The 12,679-nt window shown below is 40.2% G+C and overlaps 1 protein-coding gene across 5 annotated transcripts in view; it reads right to left on the reverse strand.

Annotated features, from left to right (window-relative positions):
• Nucleotides 1-12,679, reverse strand: part of LOC136867134 (cationic amino acid transporter 2) — a 289,680-nt gene that overhangs the window by 126,841 nt on the left and 150,160 nt on the right. For all 5 annotated transcript variants that reach the window (XM_068227031.1, XM_068227028.1, XM_068227029.1 and 2 more), the window contains exons 6-7: nt 7,542-7,685; nt 5,304-5,428 (exon numbers count right to left, since the gene is read on the reverse strand). In XM_068227031.1, the coding sequence (XP_068083132.1) occupies nt 5,304-5,428; nt 7,542-7,685 (269 nt within the window). The remainder of the gene's footprint in view (nt 1-5,303; nt 5,429-7,541; nt 7,686-12,679) is intronic.

Genomic DNA, 12,679 nt, shown 5'->3' on the forward strand with positions numbered 1-12,679 from the left:
GAAGAAAGTTAACTAAAGAAATCTTTCATTTTTTTGATTCAAACCCTAAAACCACAATTCCCTGGTTTAGAAATACCAAAGAAGACCTGCAAATGCTACATATCTCAGCTGAAGACGCCCTTAACAGAGATCTCTTCCACAAGAAAATATTGACGAACGGGCTAAACCGAGACGAGCAACCGAAGAGAAGACACGGTGCCCCTTGGACAGAGGAGCGTAAGCAGGCCCACTCACAAAGAATGAGGGAAATTTGGGCTCTAAAGAAGGCCAAGTTCAGTGTCAAATGCAACAAGACTTAACGTGGTCCTTGATGGCCCCAGCGAATTATATATATATTATAATTATAATAAGAAGAAGAATAAGAATAAGATAAACTAAATCTTCAGTTTTCACTGGGTTGATTGAGTAGCTCAGTGGTTGCTGTTGTCGGTCGCGAGCCCGGATAAAGGAGGAGAGTTGGCTTAAAGACGTAAAAAAACAGGCAGGAAACATTTTGAGGCAACCTCTAAGGCTCAATACCTTAGGTGTATCCCTGAGACCGATCTCGATCGATCTCCCCACTATATTCAACTTGTTAGCATGATGAAAATGTCAGTTGACAAAACAACTACCCCAGGCCCTAGTACAAGTACTAGTTTATCTCGGTCATCGGATTCTAGGGGACCGAGGACATCATGCGGGAATGAATTGGACCTTCCTGAATCTCTTTCACCGAAGCGAAAACACTTCATAGAGAAACATTACTTTAAACTGGGAAATTAAAACAACTAACAGACATATTGGACAAATTTGACATGCAAATTCTTGCAATATAAGAAACTCGATATGCAGGCGAAAAATCGCACGGAATCGGGAAACTATAGAATTTATAAAGGGAAGCCAGTAATATCCTTCTCCGAAACTCCGTTGCAGTTCGGCACAGACAAAGACAAAGTCAGCTCCGTACAGGCCATGAAGGCTCTTGGAGGAGTGGAAGGTAAAGGCTTCCACCATTGTTAACCGCGGTACGTGATGGGGTAGAGTGGTTAGCTCTACGCCCGTCCGCCTTTGCCCCCAGGAATTAACTTGGTACTCATTTTTGGTGTAGGCTGAGTGAATCTCAGGGCCATATGCACCTCCGGAAGTGGAAATCTCGTTTCTTAAATTTTACGACTTCCTGACGGGAATTCGAACCCACGTCCTTCCGAGAGAACCGAGCACACCTTTACCGCCTCGGCCAGGCAGCCCCTTAATCAGTTCTCATGCTCCCACAAATAATCACAACAGGAAGCATCCAAGTAAAGTAGATGAATTCTAGGAACTGCTGGATTAATTTTCAGATAAGGTACCTGGCGAAGTTCTGTAGGACCTAATGTAATAATTTCTGTGTACAAGTAGAAAATCATAGAGGAAGGAAATACAGTAACAGGAATAGCCTATTCACAATAATTTCACATAGTTTACCATTCAGAATATCAGTACAGTACCTATTTTAATACCACTAATAGTGCAAACGTTGTTAGTTGGTTTTCATCTTTTCTTGTACTTGTAGCATAGATGTAATTTGCATGCGAGTTAGGAATATTTTGGGTGGGTACAGCATCTGCCTTCAATTTCCTTTTCAATGGCAATCTCATCAGTTCGTTTTTAAGTCCCGTTCATAGTTATGAGGGAGGAAATGTGCGGAACAAATTCTAGCAGCGTTAGGGTACATTTTATCAGCGTTTTGAACCATAATAACCATGTAGCCCATAAATAATATTTTATGGAAAGCTGTGACAAATTATACTCTCAGTTTTATACGCCATACTTTTACAAACTGCGACAGCACAATTATTCCTGCATTTACTTATTTTATTACCTCCTTGTAATAAATAACAGCACATATTCCACACATCACTCACAAATTGTATAAATCACTTAAAAACACCCAATAAACAATTAAACTGCTGACCGGAAAAAAATGAAATGGCGTATGGCTTTTAGTGCCGAGAGTGTCCGAGGACAAGTTCGGCTCGCCAGGTGCAGGTCTTTAGATTTGACTCCCTGCGCGTCATGATGAGGATGAAATGATGATGAAGACGACACACACACCCAGCCCCCGTGCCAGCGAAATTAACCAATGATGGTTAAAATTCCCGACCCTGCCGGGAATCGAACCCGGGACCCCTGTGACCAAAGGCCAGCACGCTAACCATTTAGCCATGGAGTGCTGACCGGAGAGTGCTTACTAATGTTACCGCTTGGGACACGCTGGAGAAGTACCCTTACAGTGACGACACAAGCTATGACAGCAGTTAGCGCGATTCTGGCACCCCCTGACCAAGTACAATGCCCCCTGTGGGCCATGCTGGCTCTTAGGAGGAGAGCACTGTACTACATTTAAAAATTTATAGATATGTCAGGGATCGAACCTGGGGCCTTTCACATGCCAAAATTTTGCTCTATCACTGAACCACATCCCCATGGCTAGTATGAAGTTTAGTTCAAGAGGGCTGATTGGGGAAAGTATTAGTTTATAGGCGGAAGTATTAGAGACTGGAGTAATTTACTAAGAAACAGAAGGGCTCATGATAGTTATCCAGGATAGAGACACAAGCACCCGTAACTACCACAAGTACAGTACATCTTACAGGAAGAAGTGAACGACAGATGCAGGAGGCACAGAAACACAGCTGAGATGGTGTAGCGTATGGTGGGTAAGGCCAATTCGTTGAAATAATTTTAGGGTAGGCAGGCAAATGATAAACAATCTGCCACCTGGGAGATAGCCCTAAGGACAGATCTGTGTACATTGATTGAATTATTAATATTAATGTAGGAGAGTTATTAAATTAAAATTAAGCTCGAATTCAACAGAACAAAATGGGGCAAATACAGCACTCGTTTATAGGAAGAGGAATTAGGGGCTGGAATATGTTATCAAGGGAGATGTTTAATAAATTTCCAATTCTTTTGAAATCATTTCAAAATTTTAAAAGGCTTGGTAAACAACTGATAGGGAATCTGACACCTGGACGACAGTCCTAACTGGAGATCCATGGTGATTGATTGATCATACGCCAATATGTACCCCTTCTTTGTGGAAATCTTCAGCATATATCTCTGCAGCTGAACGAGCATTCTCTTCTACTTCGCCGTAAATTACAATCATTCCCAAATATTCCCTCGGTATCAACTATATCATGTCTAGGCAATATGTGTTCACTAGCTACACACTGGTCACGCCTGAGTTGTAAATATTACGTCACCTCCCCTCCCAACGAAGCTGCTAACCTTTTGTATCATTCTTCACCGTAGATGAAACAGCTGGTTTTTGCTAACAATCAAGACATAACTTTTAATTGTTTACTACTAAACTCATCGGGATACAGGAAAAACAACAACACTTATTCCTAGGTGTTTCTGAACTCCATCGTCTTGCGTTTCGAACTATTTGTTCCTTACATCACCGATTTCATTGTGGTATCATAACGTAATGGTGCAGACCTAAAACTTGAGACACACGGATGCTCCCCCAAAGTCTATTGCTTGTGATAATGTGTTGTATCAGTTTCCTTCCACACAGTATAATCATGAATTGACGTCTGTCTACCTTCCTTCGGAAACATCATGACTGAAGTTTAGACTCTAAAACGCTGAGTGAAGTTTTCTGAAAGTTTGCACAAATATTCTTAGAGGCATGTGCCATATGACTAAGTATACCTTTCATCAAAGTATTCATCTGAACACTAATCAACAGCAACATTAGACTGACTGGATGTTGTGGGTTGCTGCAGCCATCAAGATGTGAAGCAGTCGTGCCAAATAGAGACCACCACCGGGAGATCAACTACGATACAAATATTTTAGCATAGGTACTAAGTTCTAAAGAAAATCCATTAAAATATGAACAGTTCTACGTTTATGACCAAATATTAGAAAGAACCGAAAAATTCACTGATCAAATACTTTTCTTAGGTGCTGCTGGAGGCACCGGTAAGTATTTTATTGCCAAGAATACGAAAAGATCGTGTGATAACCTTGGCTTTTGCTTCCTCGGGCGTTGCTGCTATGCTTCTGGAAGGAGGTAAAATAGCTCACTCGGCTTTCAAACTGCCCTTGAACATGATGGGAGTAACGACGCCTATGTGTAATATTTCCAAACGGAGTAACATGGCGCAAGCTTTAAAACTGTGTAAGCTATTAGTTTGTAATGAATGCACAATAACTCGCAAGGGCGTATTCAAGGCTCTCCGTGGAACATTAATATAAGAGGAAACAATAGCTTGATTGGAGGGGACATTGTGCTGTTAGCTCGAGGTTTTTGCCAAAAGTTTCCAGTCATACCCGGGGTAGGCGGACAGACGAAATAAAGTCGTGTCTAAAGGCTTCATTTGGCAACGTATCCAGAAATGCGTACTTCATAAAAATATGACAGTCCATTTAAGGGGTAAGAGAGGCTCTTTGCTGAGGTGTTATTCAAAAGAAGCGATGATGCAAATTATAGTGATACAGTCACCATCTCTTCAGGTTTGGGTACAGTAGTTATCTCCCTACAATAGCTAAATGTTAGAATATATCCTGATCATATAAGTAACATCAAGGAGAAGCTTATAGAATGGTTGTGCAATATTGCCATCTTAAATACGAAGGACGATAAATCATCCTCAGTTAAAGACTTCCTATTAAAGGCTTTCGAAGAACAAGACGTTGAATACGCGTTTTTTGATTCAGTGATCCAAACGGATGACAATGTCCACTACCCCGTAGAAATTTGTAATACGCTGAACCGTTCTGGTCTTCTATCACATAAACTCATTCTTAAAGCTGTAAAACCTGTAATATTAATAGGAAATTTTAATCCTTCTAAATTGTGCATAAAAACAACGTAGAAGCCACAGTTAACACTCGTTGTGCTCGGGAGAAGATAGTTTTCATCCCAAGAATACCGTTAATCCTAACAGAATATCCGTTAGAGTTCAAAAGAATACTGTTCACCTTCAAGGTGTGCTTTGCCGTGACTATTAATAGATCTCAAAGACAGTCAATGAGCTTGGCCAGCATCGACTTAAGAGAGGGCTGTTTCTCGCATGGACAGTTCTGTGCCACATGTTAATCAGACAGCTCTGCCAGTGGCCTCGTCATCTTAGTTCCAAAAGGCAAACGTAGTTTACAAATATGTACCCGGGATAAATTATACTATTTTTACGGTGAGTTTTTATACTTTATGCGTTTTCAGATAACGTTGTAGTGGAGTACCGAGGAACTATTATTTTTAACAAATTAAGAAATCCACGCGAGCGAAGCCGCGGTGTATAGCTAGTATAATATATATTACTCACCTGATCGTAGTAGGGCCACATCAAGGTGAGAACAGTGGAGATGCTGAAGTAGGACAGGAAGATGATGAGAAGAGAAATAACAATGGCGAGAGGGATGTTCCTTTGTGGATTCTTAGCCTCCTCACCTGTACGGAACAGCGCAACCCATTAGTACGAAGGATACCCGATATATAAATCAGGTGCACACTCGATTTAACTTAATAATACCACTAATATAAAAATACAAGAGGTCATAAACTGATAATCTGGACTGGCGAGGTTACCGAAGATACGCCAAGAGTGTCAGATACTCGTACGAGTGCACCATGTGAGCATTTGCCTGGTATAGTAGTCGACATGCAGTGAGTTCAGCTCATTAGAGAGACGAATGAATAGGGCAAAAACAACCAGTTACACAATCACAAAATGAGACTTATTATGGATCATTTTCGTTCTAAACATTCTCAAACATGAATCCAAAAAAATTATATTAATTCAATAACTGATTTTAAACTTGTTTTCCGGAAAATATCAAGTTAGTTATTCAAATATGCGCAAGTAGGAGTCTCTTTTTGATAGTCTGTAACTCCTGAATGCATTATTAGTTAACACATATGTAATAATAATATGCATACATAAAATAATGTAAACGCACACACTGTACAAGCGTTTTGATGGTCCTAAAAGTTGATGTATTGGAATTATTGGCATTTCCCGTTGATCTTTTATAGAATCTAAGCTATCTCTAAATGTGAGGTATATTCAGCTTCTAAGATCTTCTAAAATTGTACCTCACACAGAAAAACTCACCCAAGTTCACAGATATATATTTTGGTCAGTATCATGGTGCACTTACGTTTAGCATAGTTTAAATGGTAGCAATGCACCGCTAGAGAGTTTCCAAAACGTCGAAGGTATTTATTGGCGTCCGTCGTAGATCGATCCGTCACGGCCTACGTTGAATAGAAATCCACCGGTGTTTACTCTTTTTCACGAAACAGTCCAGCAGGATTGTAGATGGTACATGTAACTCATTATCCCTAAATTCACACAACTTTGTTACTGGATAATAATATCGCTTACCGAGCGCGTTGGCCACGCGGTCAGGGGCACACAGCTGTGAGCATGCATTTGGGAGATATTGGGTTAGAAACCCACTGTCGAAGCCCTGAGGATGGTTTTCCTTGGTTTCCCATTTTCACACCAGGCAAATGCTGGCGCTGTCTCTTATTTAAGGCCACGGCCAATTCCTTCACACTCCTGCCCTTTTCCTATCCCATTGTCGCGATAATACCTATCTGTTTTGGTGCGACGAAAAGCCAAAACAAGTAAGTTGGCAACGATCTGAATAACATTCATGAAAACATCATGCAGTGCAAAGTTATAAGGCAAATAATAATAATAATAATAATAATAATAATAATAATAATAATAATAATAATAATAATAATAATATATGGCCTCAGATAGCAGCGTAAATAGGATCTCTGTTGGGCCATCTTATGGCGATTTTTAATTATTTCTTTCAGGTAAATACCAAACGTGACTCTAGAGAAATTTTATATACCTACATCATACGACATGGAGTATTAAATGGACTCTTTTCGCCTTTCAAGTATCCATCTAATTCTGTAGGGTTTGAACCCGTGATCTTAGGATCACGAGGCCTAAATTCTACCACTTCTACTCAGAGGGAGCTATCACAAGCTATCCATTCTCATTATATTTTGCCCAGTAGCAAAATTATGGCATGACCATGCACTAAGGATGAAGGACTTATTTCGACTTAGTGTTACATAGTATCCACTCAGAAGCAACAGAGGTGAAGGAAGACCAGCAAGAATTTGGACTGAAACAGCAACAGGCTAGTGATGCATAATACTGGAATGCATCTTGATGACAATTAATGATAATTAAAAACTCCTGTGAGAAAATTTGTTAACTTTCAGGTTAAATGTTCTTACTTTACAGGGCATTTTTGCATGATCATCTTGCAGTTCCAGTTATCCTCAACATCCGAACCCTGAATATCAGTAGACTTTTCGTTTCAAGACTAGTCGACCTTTATTGCAATCACCAAGAGGAAGAATCTGGTAAAACAGTTTATTGTTCTCAAACACAGTTGTGCTAATAAAGAGACTGGTGACAATAAATAAAAACTTAATTCTCACATAATGCTCAAAGTAATAGAAAGTAATATTAATTTTCGAATCTTAAAATGTACGTACAGTGTAAGTAAGTAATCCAACTATCACATACCTGTGGTAGCTACGCAATCAAATCCTACAAAACCATAAAAACACTTGGCTGCTCCAGCCATAATTCCTGCAAATCCAAATGGAATAAATCCACCAGTGCCTCCATTAGGTCCAACGTCTTCTAACTTCCAATTGTCTGGATTAGCTGTTGAAGAAGGAAAAAGGAACTCAGTTTTAGACATCTTTAAATTAAAAAGGGATGAACAAAAAATTCTAATGAGATCTCTACGGTTTTACTTGTGTTTGTGTATTTTGACTACAAAACACAAAGTAGATGTCGACCTTCGGGAAGATCCATATCCGAATAAATTAAAATTAAATTAAATACATCAAAATTAAAGTTAACAGATCTCAGGTCATGTCCAGTGATTCTGGAATCTAATTCCGATGGTAAGAAGTATCTATTCTATACCTGAAAACGTACTTATGAGGGTAGGTATACCCTATACTGAGTAAAATAGGCAACGGAATTATATAATCTACAGGTTATACAAGAAGCAGTATCAAATAAGAAATACACATGACATTGATTGACATTGATTAAAACGGCACAAATACAGTACACGCTGTGTCTTCATAATAACATTTTTTAAATTAGCAATGAATGAATGAATTGCATTTTTTAACGGTAACCTGACAGTCCTACACAGTAAATCTCCGTTTGAATTCTTGAAAATAATCACAAAGAGATACAATAGAACAATAGACGGACCACACAGGGGTACTGCACATATACCGGGTGATTCAGATGGTGGTCTACCTAATCCACTGAAGGAGCTTTCATTGTGATGCACGGAACGACTACCCGCATTAATGTAAAGTCAGATATGTTGCCTAAAGGAGCAGGGGCTGACATGCTGCCGTATGCTGCAGACTAACTGGGAAATCTATTTGCTACAGCATTCGTCATCATGTCCGAGAAACCAATGAATTTGTTATATCCCTTCTTCATTCGGCAAATATCCGACTTTAAGTTATTGCGGGTAACCGTGTCGTGGATGACAATGAAAGCTCCTACAGCGGGCCAGATGGACGACCCATTCTACTGCAGAGTATGTGTCTGAAGCAACCGATAAAAACGAGTGGGCCATAAATGGGTGAATCCTTGCCCCTCATCCCAGCTCACGAGAAGTTTTTATAAATTACAACTTGAATGTAATTACTCCTGCATAGTTCAAATAAGTAGAGAAGTAATGAAAATCTGGGTATTCCGATTTTATCCAGATATTGGCGTAAATTAAGTTACAGGACTGTACCAGGTCAAGTAATATTAAATAACTTGTTCCAGTTGCTCTTCCCAAGAAGGTCCTTACAGGCATAGAACAACGACCACCCTTACTACATATTCTTAAAAATAATTACTAAAATCTTATTAGCTTTGAAGAGATATCAAAGCCCCGTGGTCTAAGGTAGTGGTGTTCAGAGTGCGGTACGTGGACCACTTATTTATGTAGTTATCGTATAATGAAAGGAAGAATATCAGTTACTTACACAATATATACAAAAACACACACACACACACTCTGAAGCTGATAAAAATATTAACAATACTATGTCCAGATGGTTAATCCAGTCAACGGATTCTTGTGTTAGTTTGCGAAGATCTTTCATTGAGCCTCTAAACGCTCTGAGGGGACATTCGAGCACTGCTCTTCATCGCAGTCGCAAGGAGCTCCATCCCCACTTGTTGAGTATTGCCCCGCATCTTCCCTGGCCAGTCCTTATCCTATTCATTACACACCACGGTCATCGCGGTGAGAGAAAGCCTGCGGGATGCTCCCAGGGAGTTTTAATTAAGTAATGATGTGTCAGGGAGTTTTGGTTCTGCCATTGATTGTTCCAGGCATCTAGTATTTTGAAGATTGATTGCTGTTCACCACGATGGTTGTCTGGACATTAATAGCTGCGGTAATAATATTGGACTACCAGAATGTATTGGCGACAGTGGTTTGTTTCCAATTTTTTCCATGTGTTCAGCAAATGTCTGAGATCTTCTTAGGGGTGATGGTGGAATGTTACTTCGAACCGATAGACAATGCGTGTTAGTAGATCGAATGTATCCTGTGATGAGGCGCATTGCTTGATTGAGCTGCGCATCAATTATTTTAGTGTGAGCATTGTTTAACCATGTAGAACAGCAGTATTCTGCAACTGAGTACGAAAGAGCTAGAGCTGTTGATATAAGAACTGTTGCATTGGCTCCCCAGGTGGTCCCTGTTAACACGTGTAATATGTTGTTCCGGGTTTTAATTTTAGCAGCTACGTTCTTGAGATGCATTTTGTATGTCAGTAATCTGTCCATGGTCACCCCTAGGTATTTAGCGTTAGTCCAGTATTGGAGAATCTCATCTCTGAAGCTGATTGTACGATTGTAATTTGCATGTTTGTTCCGCAGACGGAAATTTGATACAACAGTCTTTTGAGGATTCGGTCGAAGAGAATTATATTTGAAGTATTCATCCAATATCTTCATATCTGATCTTAATGTTGCTTCAGCTTCGGAAAAGCTTTGATCCTGGGCTATCAAGACAATATCATCAGCGTAAATAAATTTCTTGGACTTGTTATTTGGAAGATCGTGTGTGTAAAAATTAAAATGGAGTGGAGCCAACACAGATCCCTGTGGGAGTCTGTTATTTATCTTGTGCACCCTACTTGCAGAGTTTTCTGAAAACACTTGGAAACACCTATTGCTCAGAATATTGCGTATTAGAGTGGTTAGTTTCCGAGAATGGATGATACTAATGAATTTGAGCAACAGTTTGCCACGCCAAACTGTATCATAAGCAGCAGGTAGATCTAAAAAGACACCCATGCTTATCAACATCTTCTCAAAGCTATTTTCGATATGAGTTGCTACTGCTAGCACCTGTTCCTTGCATCCTCTTCCTGCTCTAAATCCAGCTTGCTTTATGGACAACCTTGTTGATGGCTGAGAGAAGATTCTATTGTGAATCAGCGTCTCTAGCAGATTGAATGTGACACTAAGAAGTGCAATGGGGCGGTAGTTTTTAATTATTGAAGGGTCTTTGTTTGGCTTTAGTATAGCAATGATCTTGGTCTTCTTGAATAGTGGAGGCAGATAACCTACTCCTACAATGTTCTTTCTTTTAAAAAAAAGGTGTCCAACCAACTGACAGTAGCTGGACCACAGTGTAACAAAAATTAGGGGTAAATGCTATCAACACCTGCTGCCTTTCCAGGTTTCACGCACTTCATAACTATGGTCTCTTCTAGCTGAAAAGGGGCAGGGAACTCAGATGATTGTGGAGCTGACCTTTTCCCTGTTATTCAAACGTCCGCAGAAATTACCTCCTCATTATTCTGCACGTGCTCCCGGGGGTGGTGCTAAGCGAGACCGAACTGTCTTTATCGACCTCTCGGTCAATGATTAAGGAGAAAAGATACCCGAATAGGACCCTGAAGTTTGTAGTAAGATTGGACAATCAATACAAATTTACCAACTCAACGTGGAGGGTATAAGCAGAGCAAAGTGTGAATATTTATCCAAAAGCGTCAAGAATCATCAAATTGACCCGTACCACTAGGGTAAGCCTACTACACAGTCCACTTTGCGAACTCTTTATTCTAAAATATGTGTCCGTTTTTACCTCCAATTGATTAGGTCTGTAAAATGCTTGCTTATGCTGCATTGCTCCTTTTTTAAAAATTTGTGTTCCGAAATCCACTAATTCACTTCAATTTTTCTTCTGTAGTAGTGTGTCGAGTACAATAATTGTATTAATCATTATACTCGTGTATGTATATCGTTATTAGGCACTGAAAATCTCGTAATTCCACTCACGAGAATACCACGTTTCTCCATCTGCCTTGTGAATGTTTACGGTATTGCCTGAAAAGGGAACGGAAGACTCCAATGTTCGAATAATTGGACTATCACTAAGCTCTGAAAATGTCAGAAACAGTTCTCCAGTTAATGCTCACTGCTCAGTTTAGGGCTTCTTCTGTAAACTTCAATCCGAAGGAGTTACAAGGTTTCCTTTGCCCTACGACGATGTATATATAAACACATTAATATTGGGGAGCAGGATTGTAAAAAAAAAAAATTTAAATGCCGTATGGCTGTTAGTGCCGGGAGATCCCAGGACGGGTTCGGCTCGCCAGGTGCAGGTCTTTTGATTTGATTCCCGTAGGCGACCTGCGCGTCGTGATGAGGATGAAATGATGATGAAGACAATACATACACCCAGCTCCCGTGCCAGTAAAATTAACCAATGATGGTTAAAATTCCCGACATTGCCAGAAATCGAACCCGGGACCCCTGCGACCAAAGGCCAGCACGCTAACCATGGAGCCGGACGACAGCATGGTGTAACGGCTTAACTGATTGCCTGTGCCCTCCGCGAACGTGATTTGATTTCTGGTGTTGCCGGGGTGGGATTTTCAGTTGAAATCCCGTAGTGTCAGCATGCGACCTTAAATCTCACGCCGCAACTCTTTCATGGCTCAGTGTCTGAGCAAGCGGGAAAATAATGAAGATGTATTAATGAAGAAGATGATGATGATTATAGTTAGTATTATTTGGCATCCGGCAACAATAGTTTATTATTTCTGGTATAATCCAATATACTCGTATTTCGGGGGTACCAAGGTTAAACAATTCAATTTTTAGGGTACACCAACCAAAACGTTAGAATATTACTGGTCTAAGGTTACGGAGCATTCGAGTCCCGGCAAGCACAGGTAGTTTTACCTGAATCTGAGGGCTATTTAGAGCTCCAATCAGCGTAGGCCCTACATAAGAACAAGTTAAGCCATTTGGCGATGCGATAGAGGCCCTGGCCTAGAAAACCAAGAATAACAGCCAAGATAATTCGCCACGCTGATAACGCGTCACCTCGTAACATATAAGCCTTCGGGCTGAGCAGCGATCGGTTGGTAGCGCAAGGTTCTTCAGCACTGAAGCGCCATGCGGTTGGGTATGGTTTTACTAGAATACTAACAAAATGGATTTCCTTTACTGAACACTCGTCTTGCCATATTCTTAGCAACGTACCAGGCTGTTGAATATCATTGAATTATAAGGTTTACGATATAACCATTCGTTCTACTTTTTCTACGTAGGGGTCCGTTACGCTGAACAAAGTGCATCACTCCTCTAGAAGAGAATTACGTGGT

Source organism: Anabrus simplex, chromosome 3 (genome assembly GCF_040414725.1).
Source record: "Anabrus simplex isolate iqAnaSimp1 chromosome 3, ASM4041472v1, whole genome shotgun sequence".
Classification (NCBI taxonomy): domain Eukaryota; kingdom Metazoa; phylum Arthropoda; class Insecta; order Orthoptera; family Tettigoniidae; genus Anabrus; species Anabrus simplex.